The sequence below is a fragment of the Amaranthus tricolor genome, chromosome 1, assembly GCF_026212465.1.
Source record: "Amaranthus tricolor cultivar Red isolate AtriRed21 chromosome 1, ASM2621246v1, whole genome shotgun sequence".
Lineage (NCBI taxonomy): Eukaryota > Viridiplantae > Streptophyta > Magnoliopsida > Caryophyllales > Amaranthaceae > Amaranthus > Amaranthus tricolor.
The window spans coordinates 37,391,913-37,407,353 of record NC_080047.1 but is presented as its reverse complement, the minus strand read 5'-3'; the positions used below and the strand labels follow the sequence as shown (position 1 = coordinate 37,407,353).

The 15,441-nt window shown below is 33.3% G+C and overlaps 1 protein-coding gene and 1 pseudogene across 1 annotated transcript; one reads left to right on the top strand and one right to left on the bottom strand.

Moving 5' to 3' along the window:
* Positions 1-4,378: 4,378 nt before the first annotated feature.
* On the top strand, positions 4,379-12,945 carry LOC130816112 (peroxisomal adenine nucleotide carrier 1-like; annotated as a pseudogene).
* An 868-nt stretch (positions 12,946-13,813) lies between these two features.
* On the bottom strand, positions 13,814-14,686 carry LOC130816114 (SKP1-like protein 12). The gene has a single exon (XM_057682750.1). It carries the CDS (start codon positions 14,578-14,580, stop codon positions 14,104-14,106), a length of 477 nt encoding a protein of 158 aa, XP_057538733.1. The 5' UTR covers positions 14,581-14,686; the 3' UTR covers positions 13,814-14,103.
* Positions 14,687-15,441: the final 755 nt, after the last annotated feature.

The window sequence follows — 15,441 nt, the reverse complement described above, 5'->3', positions numbered from 1 at the left end:
ATTTCGGACATATTAGAAAATTCAAATGAAAAATCCGACTTCGCCATTGCGTTCGGAACGCGTCAATTACCTTGGGTACCAATTTTCGTAATTTCTAACCTTCATTTACTATTTTTAATTATTTTAAGCGTTTAACGAGTTTTTAACGCAACGGTGCTCAAAACAACGGAAAACAACTAACGTTTCCGAGTCGGCACCTTTAACGAGGCAGATCAGCCGCTGCCCGAATACATATACATATATATTTTTTTAAAATCCTCATTATTATTATTATTTTATATATACATTATCAACCCCCTTTTCTTTTAAAACTCATGACCAAAATAATTCTAACAAGAACACATCCACAAAATCCTTCAAGAGACTTGAAATTTCATAAATTATGATAACTAAATTAAATAACTTAATTCTCTTAGCAAATTAAATTTTGTAGAGAATTATAAAACCAAATCACCCTTTAAAAAAATATCAAGACACATATATATATAAATATAACACAATCCTTCTAACAAATCAAATTTTGCTAAAGGATTATTAAACCCTTGGATGACTACATAACCTAATCCATACCAACTTAATTTCTACTAACAAATTGAAATTTAGTTAGAGAAATTTAAACCATAAAAGAAATTTATTTGAATATAACAAAACTCAATTCTTATAACAAATTTAAACTTTGCTACAGAATATAAATCAAGAACATAACTTAATCCTTTTAACAAAATTAAGGTTTATTAAAGGATTGTTAAAGAAAATTACATAAAAAAAATATATACTCAATCCTCCTCAAAGTCATAGGATATCATCATACATAAAAATATAATTCATCTTAGAAAACCTTGTATATAAAATCTATAACTAGCAATTTCAATTAAACTTACCCCTTTAATCAAAAGATTGAATGGAAGAACAAGAGAACAATTTTTTTTTTCGCTTTGAAATGTCGAACCAAAGAGGCAAAGGTTCAATTGGAAGCTTAGAAGAGTGAAGAATTCAAATGGTGTTCAAAAGGATTAATAGGCAATTAAGGAGTAAGCTTAATGTGTCATAATACCCACTTATGAGAGGAGTTACAAGACTCCTCCCGTTACACTACCTAACCGGCCACCCTTCCTTTTCCCTATTTTTTTTGTTAATTAATTAATTAATTAAGTGATTGTTTTATTTTTTTATTTTATTTTTTTGAAAACAGAAAAGAAACGCTACATGACAACAGCGTACGCGATAAAACGCGTTACCGTTAAAATTTTAACTTACTTTATTTCTTATAATTAACTATGTATAATAGTATAATTCAATATTACTTATTTATTTTATTTTATTATACTCTATTTTATTATATTTTATTTATTTTCAATCCCGATAAATTACGGGGTGTTACAATATTAGGTTTTTGTTGTGGAACTTTGGTGAGATAATGATCACAAATGAGTGAAAAAAGTGTTGACCTTCATATCAAAGGATGAGTCTTTGAGTGAGTTGATTGATAGGAAAGGAAATGAGCAAAAAGATGTTTAAGCTATAGTAGTGGATTTAGAGTTTTGACAATGGAGGTTGTAATTGTGGGTTGATAATGGTCGTTTTGTTCTTAATGGTTATAAATTGAAGTGATATAATTTCTGTGTCTATTAACCTAATTAAAATTGCTGCGATTTTTTTTCTCTCACTTAAATTTTAGAGATTGATTTCACCATTGTTTATATGAGTTTTGTTGTTTTTTGTAATAGAGAAAATAGAGGAAGAATGTATAATTTTACTGAAAAGGGAAGAAAGCCGAGTACATAACAAAGCTGAACAATAACAAATTAGAGACATGTGTCATGGTCTTACATGGTATTGGATACTCTTGGAATATTATAAACTACTCCAAACAGATTTCTTACTTGGTTCACTGTTTAAAACAGCGAACAATCCATTTATCTTTTTGACCAAAATCCTTGTGCGCTCTTACTAACAACGAACAAACACTTGATTATTTTTAACCTACTCAATTGTTTGTTGTTATTAACAGCGAACAAACTCCAAACCTAGCATTGGAGCAACAAGTGCTTATTTTTGGAACAAAGTTTCCTCGAACCTTTTTTTTAATTTTTTTTGTCAATAAAGCTTATATTTTTCAAATTTTCGACTAGAAAGGAGTACAAAACTTGCTAAGAGTGGGGTAGAAGTGCACATTGGAGATTAAGCAAAATTTGATGTTATGACAATTGGGACTATTAGTTCATCTTTGACTTCTAGTTTGATATTAGAGCTTAATAAATGTTATCATGTTCCCATTATTGATAAAACGTTATTTTATTTCTATGTTGGATGATGAAGGATATTTTATAAACATATTTTAGTTGGTCATCATGAAATTTTCTAAAACCCTTTTATGCAAAAGAAATTTATAAAAACAAATTATTCTCTACGAGTATTATATCAAGTAAGGGTCATCTTCACAAGGTCTGTTAGATTTGAGCTGGTGTAATGCTGTAAGGTAAAAAGGATTAAGAAAGAGAGGCAAACAGATAAGTAAGGGTAAGGGCAAGCAAGCACAAAAAAAAAAAGAACCACTAAGATAAGCAAGCAAGAATAAAAAGATTAGGATTTGAGCCTTAGGTTCTCTTAACATAATCAAAGGGCTAGTAATAAGGCATCATGTAAACATTGTGAAAGGAAAAGTCAATTTAAGGATACATGATAGATCCTAATAACTCAAACTAGGTTTGACTCCATGGCGAAAAGTTCTTTGGTCGGTAGAATCGACTTTATAGTTATCAAATGTTTTTTGGTCGATAAAACGATTACGTAGCTACCACCATTAGCTTGCCAACAATAATTAAATCTACCTATGCATTTGGTCGGTATGAGGTTTGATAAATTAGGCTGGACTTATTATGAATACCAACATATTAACGAGGAGACACGAGGTGCACACACTTTATAAGCCAAGGAGATACTTACCATCCCAAAACCATATGGCTATGGGAAAAAGGTCTCCAATAACTTATAAAGCGTGGACACCATTTTCAATTTGTCGATGTGAGATAACCCATCCCAACACCCCCCTCACATTTGAACCCCTGTCTAGTTCGCATGTAAAAGTAATCAGTTAAGGTAGGAACACCATTTTTTTCGGACCTGCCATTTTAAAATTTTGATCGAACTATCAACTCTGATACCATGAAAAATAGAACTCAAGAGAGATTTCTGATTTTTAGAATTATATTCACATTACTAAGAAAAGAAATAATAAGCTCTGATTATACAAAAAATAACTTAAAGAAAAAACTAGCTTTCCTAAAAATAACCTAATCCTAAAAATACCCTAATAATCTTCCTTAATAATAGGAAGTTATTAGTAAAAAACTCTAAATATTAACTGTTATTTTCTACAAGGTTGGTTTATTATCTAACCCTATCATAAATCGATTTCAATCTTGGTTGGGAACTCATTGTTTCTATAGTGATTGAAAAAAGAGAAGTGATATATAACCAGAATGCAAATGATTTTTTTGTCAAGTGTAATAATTAAATATAAACAACACGAGATATATCGATTATTTTAGGTGAATATAACGTTTTACTGGAAATCAACTTTGATCTATAAACTAATAAGATTATTTTACCATCAATTATAATAGAGAGGTTACACATATAAGTATTGATCAGACAAAATTATGCCAAATAATATAAGATGCTCATTGGTATTATGGTGTGAGTTTTGTTGCATAGATTTGAGTATAGTATGAATGATAAATATGGTAAATAATACAGAAAGAAAGGAGATGAGAGAATTTTGAAGGGAGAGGGGTAAACAAAAAATTTTATAATAAAGGAAAAATTAACATTAACGCTCGTTGTTGCAAATAATCTCATCATTAGATTATTTTTTAATAATTTAATTTTTACCTTTAGTTCGATGTGAATAATCCAATATTTGACTTAATTTGCTACCAATATACCTTATTATTACACATTACTAATAATATAGTATGTTGTGGGCAAATGTATGAAAAATATTAGATTATTAGACAATAATCCAAAGTAGGATTATGATAAAAAAAAAAATGGCTATATAATAATTAACAAATAAAGACAAAAAAGAAGTGAAATAGTTTTTATTATATGTAAAGGTGTTCAAATAGACTCGATGATCTGGTATTCCCCCGACTTTATAATCGAACGTCACAATTATGTCAAAACCAAACATGAACACAAGATTCAATTTTGAACCAACCCGAAATATCTGACCCAAAATCGACCCGATAATCCGAATGAACACTTCTAAAATAGACTGACTTGATGAAATCGAATCCAAGTGGTATTTGCTCTTCAACGAGTACACAATGCAATCCTCAAGAAGTATGTTTGTAAGATTTGGCTTCGTTAGGGCATTATTTTGGCGTAAAATGGAAAGAAAGAAGTTTAGAATCCAAACCTCAGATTATTGAATGACTATTGAGAAGACCATGAGCCAGATAGGAGTCGTTGGTGGTGATTGAAGAACATCTAAAATCTGGAAAAACAATTCCAAATCTGAAAACGATGCGAAAATGACAGCAAAACCATGTGGGTACTGGGTGGGTCACTCTAATACTATTGCCTCTACTCCTTTGTCCTTCTTAATCAATTCCCTTCATTTTCTTCCATTCTCCATCGAACCCAAATCACAAATCACAAATCACATCTGCCCTCCAACTTTCTCTGTTTTTTGTGAATGTTCTTTCTTGATTAATGTAATTTTCATAAACTAACATTTGGGTTCTTTTTGTTTTATGTGTATCTCTAGATGGCTTTAAATTTCGCATCATTAATTGAGGCAACATCTGGAGCCATTGGTGCTTTGGTTAGCACCACTGTGTTGTACCCTTTAGACATTTGTAAAACCAAGTATCAAGCTGAAGCTCGTTCTCGTCATCAACAAAGATACAGGTTTCCATTTTTCTTATCTTTTCTGGGTTTTCAGTTTCATGCTAGTTCTTTGCCGAATTCCTGTTGGTTTTGATTTTGTGCCCAATTGAATTCATTGCTTCTGTTGCTCTGTGGTGTTGTTTGATTTGGGTCTGATCTTTCAAAATTTGTTCTATGTTTGATAGAATGAACAAGAAGGTCATGCATGAATTGTTCCAACATTTTTTTTGCTGATTTCAATTTTGGGGGTTTTGAAGTAGGATCAGTTACTGCATATCTGAGAATCAGAGATCTATTTTCCCTCCATCACACGAAAGTTACCCCACTTTTTTTTTTTAATCTATACCACCCAATTTATTCAATTTCATATCACAATAACTCAAGCTAAAGATGGGAGGATGAGGTGTACGAAAAGTCCCTCTAATCCATGGTGTAAAATCAAGGCTGCACTGCATTGCGTCGGCCGCGTTGTTGAGGTTTTTAAAAAAATAGGAGATATTTCTCGTGTTGTGAAGGCGTAAAAATCACATTTTGAGCCGTATCAAGGGGATATTTTATGTTTTCGACCAATATTTAGGCATTACGATAACCACGTCACTCCCGTTACTGCATCATCATTGTGTTACAACGATTGTGACCATTATCCCATTTTTACACTATGCTCCGAGCCTCCCATGACTATGTGAGACAAATGAACATTAGAAAAGTTTTTGGAGCCTTCTCTCCAGCAGTTAGCATATCCTCTCTGTTAAGATATAGATGAGTAATGACTAGCAATGCATAAAGGCGTAGTGAAATAACAAAACTTTAAGGGAAAAGGACATATTGCGCTCTTGGGAAACACAACTAATGAGTAAAAAAAATACTCTGGGAGTTAAGCTTCCGCTACTACAAAATGTAGATCGAAACAATAAAAAGATTTGTGGTAGCCTGGAACTGTCATTTGTCAAGAATTAAATTCCCTATTTTCAAATGAATTCTATGTTGTCAAACACTACTTTAAGTAATTATCACTTATGTACGCACTATCATCCTTGTGATAACAAAGAGATTATTTCTTAATAATTCTTGGTAGTAAACGCCATATGGAACTTCACATAAATTAAAAGTGGACATGAATTATTGAGCTATTTACCATAGATTTGTCCATCATAACCCTTTCCACTACCCACCTTTTTTCTCTCTGTTTCACTTTCATATTTTCTGTCTTTCTTTACACCCTCTTCGTCCTCTCTCTCCATAATGGAGAACCCACCATTGATGAATAAGAACTTCCAATTACAAACTCTTACCCAACCCAAATCTCTTTCTCCTTCATTCTCCTCTTTCTTTCAGGGTTTCCATTCTTTCCCATTTATATACTTTTCTCATTGTCATCTTGGCAAACCATTGATGAAATGCAAATTCCTTACCTCCAATTCACTCTTTTTATAGTTGTATGGTGATTTGCTCCCATCAACGCAAGTGAACATGTCATAGGTGAATTTTGTAGTTGTGGAGATTTTAGACATTGGTTTATCAAGTTGTGAAAACTTTGTGAATATCACATTACTCTACGCCATAGTGCAAAAATAAGGTAACGGTTGTAGTCACGGTTACGGGTAGGAATGTAGGATGATGCGGTATTGGGAGTAACTATTGGCCGAAAGTGTGAGATATCCCTTGAAACAATACAAAACACGTTTTTTACACCTTTACCACGCGGGCAACTTTGATTCTTTTTAATTTGAAACCCTTTACGAAGCGCTCTATGCTATGCAATGTGATCTTATTTTGAACTATGCTCTACGCATGCCTTCTTATCTGCATACGTATCCTCTTCCACGACTTTTGAATTGTTGTAGAACTTTACCGGTCCAATGTTGTGCAAAGGGTGACAGTGTCCATAAAATGTCAATTCACCATATTATGGAAAATTTGGACCGGATTTCTAATGGACCTAGGATATTTGGTTAAAGAGTTGATGTTTTTTTAAGTCATAGTTGACATTCTTCTTTTTCCTGTCAGTTTTACAAAATGAGTTGCTTGATTTCTTTTGAAATACTCAAGATTTGAAGTAATGACATGGATGTCAAATTTTTAGATTATAGAGGAATGATGGGATTTGGAGAGAATGAAGAGTTAGGATAGATTGCGGTTAGAGAGAGGAAGAAGGAGCTTGATGAGATAGGGGTGTGTGGAAAGAGGAGTGAATCAGAAGGAAAGAAAGAGGAAATGAGGTTGTGACTCATGCAAGGGAGAGAAGGGAAAGTGGTGGTTAAAGCTCTGGTGCCTCTCCCCTTCTCAAACCCAAAAAAATTTCTCTATCCAATGTTTTTAAATTAAAACCCATCAACGTGTTCCTCATGTTTTCTTGTGAATGTTGTTGGTCATGTCATATATGCTATGTTTCAATGTACTACCAAGAAAAAAAAACATTTCTTTCATCCAAATTCAACAATATGACTGCAAAATCTCTTTGCCAATGACGTTTGGACATTTCATCATCCACAAAGGTTGCAAGCTCTACCTACTTCCAGATATGGTGCTTTTTTTTTACAAGACCTGCTTGCAAAACCAGACTCCCAACCTGACTTTGTAGAGAAACATCCTCAAATTTGTAGATGTGCAAAATCAACTATAGAAAAGAATCTGGCATTATAAATTTTTACTTCGAGCTGTTAGAAAGACCATACTATAAACTGACTGGAAATGAACGAATTCAGACACCATTTGAAACTATTTTTGCACAATGAACAGAATTTCAGAAAGTTGTTAACTTGTGCCTGTATCATTCTCAGGTAAATTGTCATTGAGTTTGCACTACATGTGTTTTCTCCCCTTCTTTTGTGTGATTTTTTGCTAAAAGTAACTCATGTCATTCGAGTTTTGTCGTTTAATATGCCTTCTACCACCAAATAGATGCAACTTTTGACCAATAAAGTTCTCATATATAAAGTCGAATGTAGCATCAATTTGATGACAAGACATACATGTTATCACGCTTTCATCTCCAAATCTCTCAAGCACGCACTATAGTATAATGGTATATATACTTTTGCACGAGTTCACCCTTCACTAGAGTATTATTGTTGTTGATTGCTTCTTTAGCATTTTCCATTATGGTAGCTTGATCAGGTTCCATATCATTTAGACGATAATTTATGACTTATGTCTTTGAATTAAATGTTGGAAGATTTTTTGTACTAAAGTCATGGGGACATTCCATGTCGGTGTAACAGATCAGTCGGACCCGTAACCGAAACTTGATAGTTTGGACAATATGAGTCTGCCCAATGACTCCCAAAAGATACTTCCTTATATTTATTATTTCCAAAGCTAATTATTATTACAAAGGGTGGCCCTTTATATAGCCTAAGCCCCAAGAGACAACTACAAAGAATAACAACTAATCTAATCGACACAATACAAAGACTAATAATAGTGAAAAGACAATAATGCCCTTGGACCCTTTGACCTAAGTTATCATAGTTGGATATCACTAATGAATGTCTAATTACTTAAGTATTTCTATAAAAGAAGAGCATGATGAGCTATAAGTTGATTTAGGTCTATGCTTTTTTTGGTGCCATATTTCCTTTTTTTTTATTTATATTAGTTACTTAAAAGTTTTGCTTTGTTGTACCACAGGAACCTTTCAGATTTTTATGGGAAGCCATACAATATGGTCAAGTTCTTTCCCTATATCAGGGTTTAGGGACAAAGAACTTGCAATCTGTTATACAACAGTTTGTTTATTTTTATGGATACAGCTTTCTAAAGAGGCTTTACCTGAAGAGAAGTAATTCTAAGTCTATGGGCACAGTGGCAAACTTGATTGTTGCTGCTGCTGCAGGGGCTTGCACCAGTATTATTACTCAGGTATTTCTCATATTTCTAGTTGATGAATAACCGTTATCATGTGCTACGTTATTTTAATTTTCTTGAGTTTCGTATGCATTCATGACATGTTGATCTAGAAGGCCTCTCGGGCCTTTTTTTTTTTCCCAGGGGGTCTATGATGTCAAAAATCTACTGAATTTTAGTTTGTTGCATAATTATCTAATGTTTATACTACATATCTAACCTTAGTCTAGAAGCTTCTATATATAAGTTACACCTTTTAATTAAAAAGAATTTGAATTCAAATGGAGAATAAGGCTTTGTTAAATACTTAGTTTTAAAAGGCGCAAAGCACACCGAGAAATAGAGGTCTGAGAGCCTAGAGGCTAAGCGCAAGGTGAAAACTCAAGCTTTTCGTAGGCAAGGATCACTTATTTGCTTAAATGCTTATAAAAAAGTATATTTGATATATTGCTTAAAGATTCGAAATTTTTTTCCATTGCACTATGCCACTAATATAGTGCAAAATGGTACTAGAGGGTACCTAAAACCCCATTTTAAAGCATTTTGCCTAATTGTTCTGTGTTTTATTGTGCCCTTTTGTGGGTTCCACATCGTTTTTCTCTTGTGTTCTTTGATAACAATGTGATAAAAAACTAAGTGGTTTGATTCTCAACACCCACACGAATGATTGATTCCCTATTCCCCTTACTTGTATGGATTTTCTAGCCTATTCTCAACTAAAAAAAACAATGTGATAAAACTAGAACTCTAGAAGAATTTAAAAAAAAAGAGATAGAATTTATGAAATAAACTAGCTGAAAGCTGGAAAAACAAGAACAGGAAAATTGACAGAAGAAAAAACCAGAAGAAAGAAAACACTCAAAGTTTAAGTTGACAAAGGAAGAAAAGACAAGGTAATGAAGAATCTAGAAGGAAATAAAAAAAATGAAAAATCTTTTGCAAGACATTCTTGATATGGTTTACTCCTTGGCAAGTCTCTATTGCAATTGTGCGTTTGCAACTTGATCTAACAACTACATTCCTAATGTGATAATTGAAGTATAAAGTTGAGTAAAAATCGGATGATTTTTTAGTCATGTAGTTATTGAAACCACTATCAATTAACTATTTATTTGTTAATTCTTGGCCATCTTCATGCACACCAACCTACTTCTTCTGAAACTTGTGCTTGTGCTTGTGCTTGTTCTTGATTCCGCTTCCTTTTGCAAACTTTCTTTGTATGACCAAACCACTTGCAATGGTTGCATTGAGGCATACCTATTCCTCTACAATCACTTTCTAGGTGATTAGTTCTCTTACAAATTCCAAATGGAGGAAACTTACCTTTCTTTTCCAATTGCATTTCCTCCTTTTGCAGAATTACACTTGAAAATGTTTTTGACTTCTTGCTTCTCGTCATCTTGCTTTTATGACTGATCTAAAATGATCCTTCTAGACTATAGTGCAAAAATACGGTCGCAGTAACAGGCGCGAAACAAATTTCACGACCAATATGGATGATTTGATTTCGCAATCAATTCGGCCAATATTTCAGCCGCTGTAAACTCAAAAACCTTTACGATACGGTCGCGATATGGTGATGCGGCCTTGTTTTTGCACTATTTGAATCCAGACTTGTGTTTGTTCTTTCGTTCAATCTTTCTTGTCATTCTTGCTTTTGTGGCCAAACCACCTTTGTGCTTTCAATCACACCAGTGCTCTATCATTTACTTCTGCGACGAGATTCAAGATTTTGTTGACAACATCTACTTCTTTATTTTAATCTCTTTACATCTTCATTTGATTAATTAAATTTGTGTCTTGTGTAATAATTGTTGATGTTTTCCTTAGACTCTTACTTAGATTTTCATAATTTCGTCTCACGTTGTAAGTATGATGGTTTTGATTTTCCCACTTCCTTGAAACTCTCTTTGCAAAGTACCTCATGCTTCTTTTGATGAAATTGCAATAATCATTCTCAGAAAAATGGTATTTGTCACAGATGATCTCCTCAGATGGAGCTGCACTTCTTGACGGTGTTAGCAACCTGAGAAAATGTTGCTTTGGCTTTCGAAGCGTTTTCTACTACTTCCCATAAATCTTTGTCTCTTAAGCTAATCTTTAATTAGCATCCAAAAATCACAATTTTCTCCATCAAATATGTGAATTATTTCTGGTTGAAGGTCCTTATTTGTAGAAGATGCATAAGCCATGTGTTTGGGGTTTTTGTATTTGGGTATTTTTTGCAGATATATGTGGAATTTATGCCTTGAACTTATGACTCTTGATACTAATTGTTGGAAGGGGAAGTAGGAAAAATTTGTGAGATGCTAGGAGAGATAAAGTAAGAGAACTTAATATTTTGCTTGTATATCTCTTTATTGATGTGGTATTACTCTCTTACAAATGATGAGTACAACCTTTGGTTTTTCACCTAATCATAACTCGTAACTATTCATACTTTCCAACTAAACTAGACTTAATACATGAACCTATTAGTTAAGCATACTAAAAGTTTTCTACCTTACAATGGTCTCATCAACTACGATGGGATTGTTTAGAATTAATTTTTCCATACCTAAAAAGTTTAGGTGAAGGTTTTTGTTGGATATGGCGATATAGCAAGGGTATGTTCTTGTCAGAGGGAAAACTGAAATTTGATTATACTTAACTGTCACATCTAAGTATTCCAAAGTAAATGAAGCATTTTTTTCCTCTCTCCTTTACTTGTATTGCATCGAACCTTTGGCTGATTGCTTTATTTCTGCTTTGAGTTTACAGCCTTTAGATACAGCATCATCCAAAATGCAAACGAGCGAGTTTGGTAAGTCTAAAGGGCTCTGGAAGACCCTCACTGAAGGCAAATGGAGTGATTCCTTTGATGGACTTGGCATCTCTCTTCTGTTGACCGCAAATCCGTCTATCCAGGTATGTGATTTCAACTCCTGTACCCTTGTCTGGTAAATTTCATGTTATAGATCTTTCTAGCGAACAGCTAAAAAAACTGACTTTGTTTTGTCTTGCTAGTACACAATTTTTGATCAACTCAAAAACAGACTCCTAAAAACCAATAGCAGAAAGTCGGACTCATCCCCACAAGCTCTATCTGCTTCTGCTGCATTTTTACTGGGAGCTCTCTCCAAGACTATTGCCACCTGCTTGACATATCCAGCAATTAGGTACGTGGTTCTTTTGTTCCTCAAAAACAGACACCTGAAAAAACATGTTGAATTGTCGTCCTCAAACTCGTGTAGTTGTGTCAAGGTGAGCCTTTGACAACTTCCCACCGCTACTTTTATGATTCTGCGAATTTCCTTAAAAAAAATACCCATGTTGAAATGTCAAGGTGCCAATAGGCAGACACAAGTACGTGTGTAATAGAATCCGAGTAATATAGGTCATGAACAAAATACCTATAATAATACAGTCTTTCATTAATTTCCCTACAGGCTACAATATACCAATTTTTGATTAACCATGAATAATACTATCTTAGGGGTTTTTTTTCTAGAATAATACCAACTTTAGTTTATCAACTAATTTCCTATTTTTTTTGTCATATAATCTTCTATAGTTTGATTTTTAGCATGTTAGGGATATTCTAGGGAAATACCCCTAAGTTAGTATTATTCATGGTTAATCAAAAATTGGTATTATTGTAGGAAAATAAGCAAAAGGTTGTATTATTCCTGATAATTTTCCTTAAATCAAATGGTTTAAGTTTTGTGCAGGTGTAAAGTTGTGATTCAGGCAGCAGAGACAGAAGAAGAGAAGCTGCCAGAAACACAAAAGAAAGCTCGTAAAACAATCTCGAAAGTATTCTACAACATTTGGAAATATGAAGGAATATCGGGATATTATAAAGGTTTACAGGCGCAGATTTTGAAGACTGTTTTGAGCTCTGCCTTACTTCTGATGATAAAAGAGAAGATTACAAAGAGTACTTGGGTTATAATGCTTGCTCTTAGAAGATACTTCTCCAAAACTAGTCCAAGATTGAAAAGCTCATAATTCTATCGCTCAATCATCGAAGTTTTTATCCGCTGGGATTATCGTGTAAAGAAAGATTATATTAGGTTTGCTATGCTCTGAAGAATTTTGTCAATAATGCAAAAAGAGCTTGCTTAAAGTAGGAGAGATTATCCTACTGGTCTTAGATTACATGAAGGGATTGATTGTTTGTTTTTCCTATACCTATAAATGAAATTGTATTTCTAGTTGTCATTTTTTTCCTTTGTATTTTATGGTAATGTCAAAATCAGTATGTATGCTTAAGAACAAGTGTTCATTCGGGTCATGGGTTGATTTCGGGTCATGGGTTTTGAGTTGGTTTAATATAGAGTCTTGTGTCCGCATTAATTTATGTAAATTTAATTTCATTTTAAAGTCGGATTAAGTCGAATTCGATTACAAAGTCGGGTAAATATTGGATCGTTGAATCTATTTTGAATAAACACGATAAATGAGCAATTGTCTTAAGTAATTACTGCTTTTCATAAAAGATCCTTTGTTAGATTTATTAACAATGTTATTTGCAACTGTCAAAACATTTATAATATCAACCAGGGGTGGATCTATGTATAGGCCTCCCCGGGCACATGCCCTATGCGAATTTTTTTAAAAAAATTTTTTAAAAAATAAAATTTCTGAATTTTGGGAATTAGGGGTCAGTTTTCTACCGCACCGCCTCATGCCCTCACCCCGCGGAGCCACCTCAGACGCTCACGGATGCTGTCTGCCTGCCGCTGCTGCTCGTTGCCTGCTGTGGGCTGTGGCTGCTCACAGCCTCTCTTCACAAAAACCCTAAAAAATCAAAATTTTGATTTTTTTTTTTAGGTATTTTCACTCTTTATCTTAATCTTTATCTTGTAATCTTTAATTTTAATCTTAATCTTTATTCTTAATCTTGATTCTTGAATTTGTTAGAATGTTGTTTCTTGATTTTTTTTGTTTATGTTCTTTGAATAATTGAATATTTGTTAATGTTAATTTGTTTGTTTATCTTGAATAGTTAAATTTAAATCAAAATTTAAGAAACTAAATAATGAGAAAACCCAATTAATTCTACAATATTATTGAATTTTAGGAAGAAGCTGAGAGAAATAACTTCAAGAACAACAAATTTCTGAAATTATAATCACACAAAAGAATTTTTTTGTAGGATAAAGAACAAAATTTGTATTGAATAGAAAACATGAATGTTATAGAAGAAAACAGAGTTAATCTATAAAAAGGGGAGGGAAGAAGCACAGAGACTGTTGAAACAAACAAACATGATGAAAAACTACTTTTGTTTCATCAAATGGAATTTAAATACCACCAAACAAGAAAAGAATCTAAATTAAGTTATAAAAAATCTTAAACAAGAAATCAATTTTAGCTTCAGAATCTCTCGAATACCCATGAATTCTCATTTCGAACTTGTTTCTCTTCTTCAGGTGTAAAATCATTCTTGATTTGGAAATCTTCCCTGATTTTCTCCACAGACATACCTTTAATCATGTCGGCCACTGTTCGGCAAGTCAAATCAATCAAAGAATCCATAAGAAGATAATTAGCAGCCATAGTCAGATCAAACAAGATACTCCAATTACATTTGATGAATTCTTCATCCCATTTCTTGAGTTCTTCATCATTTATAGGTGGATCCTGTTTGGCGTGTTTTTTGCAGTAATCGAGAATGTGCGGCAGAATATCTGCATGAACTTTAAGCGGAGTAACACCATTGGTGAAGTTGTGACCCTTGATAAGGCTCTTGATCATCAGACTTTGCGATTCGACGATGTCGGATTCCACATCGAATGTCTGTCCATCCGAACTCATTAGGGTTATTATCTTCTCGGATGAAGACGATGCCATTGTTATGAAAGATTGAGAAAACTAAGAAAACCAGAGACAGAGAATTGTATTGCGTTCTTCAGAAGGAGAACTGTAAATTGTTTCAAAAGAAATACGCTAGGAGAAAGTTGTATTTATAGTGAGGAAAAAACAAGGGCTACGGAATTTTTATTTTTTTTTTCGAAGTAACACAAATTTTCGAGAGACCGGTGTCTTTGATAAACTATCTTTAATTGAGTTGATCCAATGGATTAAGGGTCGGGTCACATTTTAATAGGTCATTAGCGGGTCACGTTAATTGCAAAAAAAAATTTACCCCTTTTTTTTATTATATTTTTAAATGATATTAATATTTACATAAGTGGGTCGATCCAAAAGGCCATAAAGTATAATAAAAAAAATATTTTATGAACTTTTAAACATCGGGTCAAAGTGGGTCAAACGGGCTTTGCTTTGCCTCGACCCGTTTAAGATTTGACATGACCCACCCCTACCCTACCCGCCTCGACCCGCCCCAACCCGTTGAACACCTCTAGATAGGAATAGTTGGAGACACCAGATTCAGACTCTAGACTAATAATACTTTTTTTAGTTGTCTTTCTTGTCCTCATGTCTTGTTGTTTAATTACCTACCCTATTCTACTTTTTCCTCAACTAGTCTATTATATCATCTCATCCATTATTTCGGCTGTGTTAAAAGGTAGGGAGAATATAAGGAGAAAAGTAGTATAAGAGATAAACTTACATCGGTTTGTCTTCTATTACATTCACTATCAAAGTATTGTGGAACTTGCACATATGTATAGTGCAAGATGATAAAGGGATACAAAAGTGTTACTATTAAAAGGGATAGAAAAACCCACAATCCAATGCATTCAATGT